At 51.2% G+C, this 9,481-nt stretch overlaps 2 protein-coding genes across 2 annotated transcripts; one reads left to right on the forward strand and one right to left on the reverse strand.

The window, feature by feature from the left end:
- Positions 1-1,734: 1,734 nt before the first annotated feature.
- On the forward strand, positions 1,735-6,155 carry J3458_020985 (uncharacterized protein). Its single transcript, XM_066122338.1, has 3 exons — positions 1,735-2,859; positions 2,976-3,602; positions 3,671-6,155. The coding sequence occupies exons 1-3, from the start codon at positions 2,737-2,739 to the stop codon at positions 5,825-5,827; spliced, it is 2,907 nt and encodes a 968-aa protein (XP_065972590.1). The 5' UTR covers positions 1,735-2,736; the 3' UTR covers positions 5,828-6,155.
- Positions 6,156-6,444: 289 nt separating this feature from the next.
- Positions 6,445-8,643, reverse strand: J3458_020986 (uncharacterized protein). The gene has a single exon (XM_007812551.2). It carries the CDS (start codon positions 8,280-8,282, stop codon positions 6,831-6,833), a length of 1,452 nt encoding a protein of 483 aa, XP_007810742.2. The 5' UTR covers positions 8,283-8,643; the 3' UTR covers positions 6,445-6,830.
- Positions 8,644-9,481: the final 838 nt, after the last annotated feature.

Genomic DNA, 9,481 nt, shown 5'->3' on the forward strand with positions numbered 1-9,481 from the left:
GTTGGTGGGATCGGCGTCCCCAGCACTATCTGCGGCTGGCTGCCTGGCTCTCCGAACAAACTCCTAGCTGTATGTTGTTGCCGTAGCTTCTCTGGCGATGTAGGTTGGGTTCCAGATCTCTGGTTAGGAGGCGATAGGCCAGCGTCTCTGTCGGTTCTTTTCGGGGCAGATCTCTCAGCTGAGGTAGGACGGACAGCCAGCTTTCTCAATGCAAGGACGGCACCTTTGGACCTGGCACGCTTGATCAGGTTAGGGAGGCATATATAGTATATCAATGGTGTCAGTTACCTCGGAATTGCGGTGGTCCCGGCATTCCAGACAGGTTGTAGTTGGATTGGCAGATTTCCTCCTGCTAACGAAATTACTTGGTGATTTTGTTCGGTCGCAAGACGGGCAATGGACTGCCAATTCAGATCTAGGACTAATATTACCCCTAGAATCATAATCCATACCCAACCATGCGGTACATCTGTTTCAATAATGGAAGAAAGGCTGCTGGCCAAGCAAACGAACAGATCGCTGGGCAAATTTAGCGATTGTAAACGATTGTAAACGATTGTAAACGATTGTAAACAGAGAAGTAAACAAAGAAGCACCGACAGACGGTGGCTGTCCTTTACCCACTTTTCTAGAGCCACCAACCAATCCAGCCTTCTTTCGCGATTTCCCATACAAAATTTGGACCAATAGAAACTTATTTGTCAAGCCTGCACCAAACCCTCATTATTCGGAAAACTTATGGATTAATGTAGAGTCAGCCTTCGGCTGAACAAGGCAGCTACACCAACCAGGCCCGACAGCCTACCAATCACGAGGCATAGCCTGAGCGTGCTGCTATTTCGATTCCAACAGAATAAAGGCCAGGAGAGATGAGTTGCCGAGTCACATGGCCACCGAGATGACAGCTCATAGTGATAGCTTTCTCGGAAGTTATGGAGAGCTAGTTCGTCACAGGTCGGTCCTGGCAGTTTCCTTCATTATTCCGTATTGCTCTCGACACAATAACGTGGTTGCGTGAGTGACACCAGGTGGGTCGAATTTTGGCCACAAAACGCTGAGCTTATTAGCAGTTGGACACCAAGCGGCAGTCTCAGAGTGGAGTGAGACCAACTAGCGTAGGACCCTTCAGACCCTTGACTTGGTTGACACGATGCTAACTGAACTTGAGGTCGGCTGGGGCGGCATGAACACAATTGAATCATTAGTCGATGAACTGACCGAGTAGCCCTGCTACCGGTTGCTATCAGGATAACAATCAACACCTAGATGAGCTGATTGGCAGCAAGTCAGGAGCAGTACTGGCGCAAGCGAAACAGAACAATAAAAAGCCTCGTCAAGAGCCCAGGGTCCGCTCAGATGCTTTAAAGTGGTGTCACTTGGTACTCCAGGGAGCGTCAGACTCCGGGCAGGCACTTCAGAGAACGCCAGACACACCCCTGGTTGACAACTGAGGAGACATTGTCTGGCTGCGACCTTAATCTGCGATGGTTCCTTCGGACGACGGCTGACAAGCGGCTGTGGGCCCTGTGTGCCAATGGCAAAGCTCTTTGAACAAAGTTCACGAGCAGGCGGGAGGTGGACGGATGGAGTATTTGAAGGCCGCACAGTCCGCTCCGGGACTTGTTAAAATCGTCGAGACAACCACGCGATATCCTGGGTCGCGTACAAGTTGGATTGAGACGGCTTTTTGATTCGTTGCTCCTGGCTGCAGCCTTCATCTCGTAAAGGCGCTGTGTCACCAAGAACAATCTGAACCACGGTTCCTCCGGATGGGGTATTCGCGAGGTCGACTCAGCCCCAGAACTAATCCCAGAAACGGTCTGGTGGACTTTGACAGTTGATCTTGGCCCTGCCTTGTTTCGGCTGTCGCCTGTCGATCCTTCCTTTCCAGACTTTCTCGCACTCGCCCTCCACTCTCTCTCTCCACACTCTCTCTCCCCACTCCACGCGCTCCTTCCTCCAGTCTCTTCTGCTCAACACCCGCCCACCTTTTTACCTTGCCATCGCATGTCGCTGCCCACTTGAGCCCTCAATCCTACTTTCATCCACATTTGTGACATTCCCGCGCTCGACGACACTCAGCGTTGCAACTCTGTCTGCTTCTGCGTCTGCAATTATAAGGTCCGGGCATCAGGATTGGCTGTTTTGCCGTCCATATCCATTGCTGCTGTGGATGCACGCGCCGTTGCTAGCGGTGACTCGAACTTGCCGCCAACCACTACCCCGATAGATCCAAGCACGGTGCGACGGGTCTCGCTGCATCTTGGTGAAGCTGTCTTGCGTCGCCCACACAGGGCCGTTTCCTGAACGCTGTTGGCACAAACTCGAGCTCGTTGAGAGATCCCGTCACCAGCCTGTGCCTGCATCCCTTTTCCGGATTATACTTGGCAACCTTCGCCTGACGCACTGTCGTTAAATGGCTAATCTGTCAATGCGAGGCTAGCCGTTGCAAAGGACGGACCATCGCTCAAAGGGCCACATCACAACAATACCCAACTTCATTTCCCTCAGCAACGAAAACAGGATATCCCTGCCCGCGCGATCGATTTTTATAAGTCACGGGTGTTTCAAAGACTGGCAAATCAGTTACGACAGGCACATAAGACAATGCTAAGGTCTGTCTCGGTGCCGAGACAGCCTTGAATCCCGTGGCTTGACGGCAAGACACGGCAAGCCCATTGAAGAGACAATTTTCATTTTCCTAAGCCTTTCTGTTATCTCAGACGATTCGGCATCATGTATAGGACAACGAGCGAAGGCGCAGCTTCTAGCGCGGGAGGATCATCCAAAAAATGGCGGCTACCAAGGCCTTTGCGAACGAAGAAGAGTAAACTTGGCAAGGATGATAGGGGAAGAACGGTACGTTGGTGCTCTTCAGGCTGCATTGAACCAATGCATTTATTATAAGTCGAGCACTGTTAGGCGACTACGGAGGCCCAAAATGCCAGAGCAAGCTAACGAATTTGTTTCTATAGTCCGGGTCTAGTGAATTTGATCCCAGTCACTTATCGTCACATCTTCGATCGGACTCCAGTTCCATGCACGCCATGTACGAGATGCAAGAAAACAACTATAGACAGTTGCAGATCTTGATACAGCGAATGCGTTCGGCGCCTTCCGGCCCAAGCCATGTCGATTCCGCTTATAGAGAGTTTGAGAAAATCCGGGAACCTTGCTCGACGCTTTGTTATAGTATTTTACGGGACGAATTAAGGCCGGTCAAGGCACTGTCGAATACCACTGAGACAATGACTCGAGGAGACTCTTCGTTTGACTCTCCTCGTAGCCCCGGGGCCACTATATTTGACCAAAGAAGCTCGTTTAGCGGCCGCAGTCTTACTGAGGTGGTTACGGGGAACACTACAAAGCTTGGTCCAACTAATGAGTTGTGGCTAAATGCCGTCAGAGACTGGAAAACTTGTCTGGAAACTCTGTGCGAAGCCTTCAAAGTCAGCTTAGCCGACACTTACAAAAGCTACGAGCGTGATGCGACCCCGGAAATGGTCGATTTGCTTTTCACAAGTCGAAAGTTTCGCCGAGAAGCAGTGCATCGCATGAGAAATGCTAGCGTCACTAGGCTCCTCTCTGCTGATCCCCAATTTGTATGTGCAGATTTCCTATTAACCGGTAATGTGCCTTTTGCTATCATGCTAACTCAACGCCCTGCCAGTTCCCCAGATACGAGATTCGTTTCAGAAACTATGAAAGGGTTAAGAAAGAAGTGACCGAAGTTCGGCGGCTTCTCCAGTCTGGGGAATCGGGAATTTCACCCTCAAGAGAGGTTCAGGAATTCTTCATCGCAGAACGGGGCGACGCCATGCTTGAATTTGCGAATATTGGAAACCAAGCGTCAAATAATGACCCAGTTTTACGCTTTCGTGTCTCATCTTACATGCTGGCTGAGACATCCCCCATCTTTGCTCGCATGTTCTCCGGCCACGCAAACAGCATGCAATTGCACGAAGCTGAAGACATCACACCTCACGTACCCCCCCCTCCTGCACCCTACGTATGTAAGGATGGGTCTGAGGTAAAATTATATCGCATGCCACAACACGAGTTAAACCGATATCAGTCCCTGGAGATCTTGATGCATGCGGCACATATGCACAACGAATTAATTCCGAGGGAGGTCACTTTCAATCAGTTTGTCGCCATTGCAGAGTGCTCAATGAGATATAAGAGTACATCACCGCTGGAAATGGTGGTTGAGCACAGATGGCTCCCTCAATGGATGCATAGAGGTGCTGATGACATGCCCGATGGTGTCTTAGTCATCAGTTATGCCTTCGGCTGCAGACAACTCTTTACTCGAATGTCAAAGAGTGCTATTTTGAATTTGGTTGATGAAAAAGACTTGCAAAGCAAGCCCTGGCCGCAGAAAATTAAGGACAAGATTTGGGCAGTTAGATGTGCCAAGTTGGCTCAGATCTATTCTTGCTGCACTAACGCTATTCAAGAATATATCCGCCAGCCTAATCAAGATTCACCCACAGAGACGTACGCGCATCCTCAGGTGGAGGTGATGACGAGCCTACAGACTGCGGCTGCACCCGCAGCTTACGCGGCCACCCTGACGAGTTCGCCAAGATGTCCCAAGGGAAGTCATAGCTGCGATGCCTCCAATCTCGGGTGGATGATACTCGTCTTTAATCAAATGAATTTGCTGCCACAAATTCTGCAACCCTCTGTTCTATCTCACATGTCAGAGTCCGAGGAGCCATCGAGAAGCCTAGCCCAGCTGGTTGAAACTCTGAGGATGATGCCCAGCCCTGCGTCGCCCGTTCATCGAAGTGGGGTTTGTGACCCAAGCCCAGCCTTTCGCGCGGCCATTGCCGACATATATAACAGTGTCACAGGCCTTACTCTTCATGATATCAGCGGAAAGAGCCATGGCTGGGCATTGTCAAAGCACCGTATGTTGGATCCACAGACAGTTCCAGCAACCGGCTTGAGTCGCATGGCAGCCAGTGATGATAATTATTCAGTGGTGAATGAATTCCCTGACTCCATTCGGTTCCAGATTCTTCTTGAGATTAGTGACCTCAGTGATCTACATGCCGCGGCTCGGATCAACAAGGGTTTCTACGAGACATATCAAACTCATGAATTGACCTTGATGCGTAATATTCTCCGTGCAGACCGATTGAGAACGGGCTTCGTCCTGGTCCCACAGCGCGCCGGAAACTCTGAAGATAAGATTCCAAAGGAGGTGTCAGATATGATCAAGCGCGAGGGGCCAATTGAGGGAGCAGACGCTGTTACGATTGGAACGGACGACTATGATTATTCAGATGAGGATGAAGACCATGAGGAGGATTTGGAGGGAATTGAAGGGACAGAGGCGTCTCCTAGAAATCCCATACTCTCAAGCCGGCCTCTCACCGTCCACCCTCCTATATACACGGAGGATGAAAGACGTTCCTCTGAAGATGCTGCCTCGCCGACCACGCCGCGACAAATAACTCTCGACGGCCCAGTGCCTTCTCAGCGTTCTCCAAAGAAACCGGATGAGACAGTTACCGTCGTTATCGAGGAACCACTAATGACTGATGAAGAGGCACGCAGAATTTTGTGGCCCGACCCAATAGTGTCCGAATCTCCGACCCCAACCAAGCCCCCATCTCCTGGGGTGGAGGTGATACATGAGAAGTTCCGGGTGGGTGATCCTTCTTTTGTCGTGGCATTAGAGGATAAGACGCTAGTTATTACTGGAGACAAGCAGCTACGAAGCGAGTTAGATCGAAGAATTGGCTTGTCGAAGAAGGGCGACAACAGGCCAAATAGTTCGAGGAATACGTGTGGCAGTTGTGGGTCGAAGGGCTAGATTGCCCAGCTTCCCCTCGTTAGTCTTTTCTAGCGCGTTTTAGATCCTTTGGTCAGAGAGTGCATTCCGCATCAGTTACATTCTGTACAATCTGCACGAATACCGATCTGTTTTCGAATCTTCACCTGTTTGTATAAGTTGGGCTCTGGTAGTTTGCGAGGTGTTTGGCAGTTAGAGCATTTATACCCATGTGGCATGAGGAGTTACGATGATATGGGAATGGGTCATGTATTAGCAGCATGGCATGCATTCACACTGAGCGTACAGTCAGTGGTTCATGTTGATAATTTTTTAGTACCATCTTATATGAAGGACCATTTAGCATGTGTCTTTTGTGTTCTAGAAAAGTCTGTTTCCATGGCCGCATGTACCAAAAATGCCCAATTAAATTGGTATGGGAGCATAAATCCAAAGGATATTGTGCTTGTCTCTGCCCGGCTCAATGCTTGACGGCTTGCTTTTCTACTACCTAGGTAGGTAGTCAAGTACGCGTGCCCCAGACACGGTCTCGCTCATCCCGACCTTGTCGTCGCGAGGTCCAATGCGCCGTCGGAATTTTTTCACAATACTCCCCATCAAGTAATATCTATATTGGCAGTTCTATTTATTGCTGCAACGCACATGTCCAGAAACGGGCACAGGCCGACAAGCGGCATCACCTGGATACAGTATCCCCATTATCTATCGCAGATGGCTTGTGAGGAGATTTCCACGCCGGCGATATATACAGACAGGGGCTTGTGGGTGAATACCAACAATGAATAGGTGGCCTTGACCCTCTCATATTATTTAGAATGCACGGTTTTGAGGGCACGTTAGAAAACGTCAAGAAGGTGATTTGGCGGCTGCAACTACAATTGGCAGAATCTAGGTGAATAGTTGTATTCCGTCTATTTGCAATTGGTGAATGGCAACGTATTCAACATGTCTAAACTCCGGTTCAGAGTTATGCGGTATCTAGGTCTAGAAAACGCTGCAACGTTCAACAGCTGAGCGTAGTGTTCTAAGTCTTCTTGCCGAAAACAGCACGAATCCTGGCGCTCATCTGGGTCTTTGGGAGAGCGGCGCCGTACTCGGCCTCGACGGACGCCAAGCGCGCGGCGTTGATGGCCCTGAGCTTGGCGGTGCCGATTCCCGCGACGCCGGCCTCCTGGTTATCCCCCAGCCAGGGCTTCTTGGAGTCACCCAAGACGCTGCCCGAGAGGAAGTAAATGGTCAAGCCTATAACGATGCACACAAAGGCAATGGGGTACATGAAGTGGATGCTCAGTCCGAACACGTGGATCCCGATAATCACGCCCCAGAAGTTGGCAGTCAGGAGCGAGATGTCGAAAAAGGCGGCGCTTCCCATGCGGAGGATGAGCGGTGCCAGCGTGTAGAAGAGCGTGAGGCAGAGGGTATACCCGACGAGGTAGCCCCCGACTTTTCCGCTCCAGGCTGAGCCGGCAATGGTGTCGCGGTCAAAGATGGCAGCTTGGGTTCCGTTGATGATCACGCCCAAGAGGCCCATGAAGGCCAAGACGTGGTGCATGGGGGCTTTGGAGACCAGCCATTCTTCAAGAACGTTGCTTGTTCCGTAGAGCGTGGCGCCCAACAGACCGAACAAATCACCCTTGAGTTTGGACTCGCCGCCAGAAGTACCGCTGTCTCGCTGAACAATGTAGTCGGACCCAAGCAGGATACCCATGCCGCCACAGCAGACCAAGATGCCAATAATTTGGAACGGCTTGTAGCGGACTTTGAGAAGCACGAATGAGATAATGACCACACACACAATGGACCAAAAGTTCAACAGCTGCGCGGACAAAATGTTGGTGTACTGGTAAGCCAAAACGGTGAAGTAATTTCCCTCTACGTCGAGAAACGCCATGATGAGATACTTCCACCCATCGCGGTATGCAACTCGCGCCCAAGCTCGAGGGCCATCGCGAAAGAGGAAAATAATGTTGTAGATTATTGCGAGAAACACGTAATTGAAGAGGGTCTGGAACGCTGGTGCGCTGAAATTCTCCTGTTGCAGAAAGCTGGTAAATGTGTTGGTGGCCGTTATACACAAGGCGAGAACCTGGCCGATGGCAACGACAATCCAAAAATCGGCCGTGGCCAGGTAGCTCCACCAGTGAACCGATTTCGACTCGAGGATGTACAGGCCCTGGGTGGCCTCAGCAGTCTCGGAGGAGGCCTCGCCAGCTCGGGCCGCTCCAGAGCCACGGTCGGAAAGGGGGTCATCGCCGTGGCCAGACCAGGCTCTGGCAGAGTGGGTGGTAAGGCCGCTCTTGTTGGGAGCCATGTCTTCCGGGTGGTCGTTTGTGGTGGTCATGATTCTTGCTTCTGGTGTTGTTTCTTGTCCGTCAGGATCCTGGGTACCGACTGGCTCGTAGCCGTGGTTGAACTTTGCCGAGAACAGGCGCAAGATGTATTGAAGAATGGGAGAGTGGCTGTCTGCCTGTCCCATTCACAATGTCAAGGGCACGTCAATGATGCTAGATCTAAGTCTTTCTTCGTCTCCGGTTTGCAGCAAGCGCAAAGACTTCAAGTCGCCTGCTGGGTGTCCTATTGCAATGGACGGCACATACGATGATGCGCCGTGGTACAGGGGGATTGGTGGATGTCGCACACGAGCGCCGACATGGGCTGCGAAGTGGTGGACGTGGTATGGAGAGGGAGTTCGACTGTGTGGTTACTAGTCGTCAGAACTTGGACCAAGTTCCTTCAACAGGCGCAGGGGCGCAAACGCAAACGCTCGGGCGTAGTAAATGGAGTAGGAAAATGCGTCTCACGAAGGGAGTTGCGCGATGAAAAAGTTTACTCGCTTGCGGCGCCGCGGGGGAGGAAAAACCTGCACATGATGATCCCACGCCCGCTCTGCGGCCCCCCAGTGGCAAGCCAGCGAAAATCTTGGCAAAACGGCTGGAGTTGAGCGGGGCAGGGCCAACCAGTGGTTCCCTGTCAAAACTGTCATCCGCAGGCACCACGTTCTAGAGTCTGGACCATGGCAGACGACAAGGTACGCTGCATGAAAAAAACGGCACGGGCTTCAAAACCAGCCGTCTGTTCAAATGCTCGCTTTCTGTACCTAAGCCACGCACCTCCGACAATGCTACTACGTGCTTAGCACCTCCATCACAGACGCCACTATGTACTTCGTCTCAGCATACAAATTGACATTCAGTGCCTTCCAGACCCCTATTCCTTCGGAAACCTCGAAACGCCTACGCGCAGTTTGGCGATCCAGTCACAAGAATTCCTCAACGCGAAATTATCTCCAGCCCGGAAAGGCGCCAAGAAAATGCTTATTTAACAGGTAGCCTAACGGGAATCCGAGGCTGTTCTTACCATGATTCGTGCGCATAGTGTCTTTGGACACCACTTGTCATGGCTACTGTACAGCCCCGTCCAGTGTGACCCCTCTGGAACGTGTCCATCAAAAGTTGTATGGATTGCCTTCACAAACCTCATTAGACGATGATGCTCTATCGACATGAAACAGACATTCCGACATGGTTGCCAGACGTGGTGAAATGGCCTGGCTGGAGTTGGGTTGGCAACTGAACGATAACATCCACAGCCATCAGTGCCTCTCCAAGATTGTCCACACAGGGACTTCTCGGATACCATCAACTCTTAGTTTCGGGCCCTTTTCTCAGGAACCAG

The sequence above is a fragment of the Metarhizium acridum genome, assembly GCF_019434415.1.
Source record: "Metarhizium acridum strain ARSEF 324 chromosome Unknown scaffold_577, whole genome shotgun sequence".
Lineage (NCBI taxonomy): Eukaryota > Fungi > Ascomycota > Sordariomycetes > Hypocreales > Clavicipitaceae > Metarhizium > Metarhizium acridum.

What these genes read in the sequence shown, in the direction of transcription:
- J3458_020986 (XM_007812551.2), bottom strand. Translation starts at nt 8,282, where the DNA reads ATGGGACAGGCAGACAGCCACTCTCCCATTCTTCAATACATCTTGCGC.
- J3458_020985 (XM_066122338.1), top strand. Translation starts at nt 2,737, where the DNA reads ATGTATAGGACAACGAGCGAAGGCGCAGCTTCTAGCGCGGGAGGATCA. An exon ending in AGGATGATAGGGGAAGAACG is followed by an intron (nt 2,860 to 2,975) that starts GTACGTTGGTGC and finishes TTGTTTCTATAG; the next exon opens with TCCGGGTCTAGTGAATTTGA. An exon ending in TCTCTGCTGATCCCCAATTT is followed by an intron (nt 3,603 to 3,670) that starts GTATGTGCAGAT and finishes ACGCCCTGCCAG; the next exon opens with TTCCCCAGATACGAGATTCG.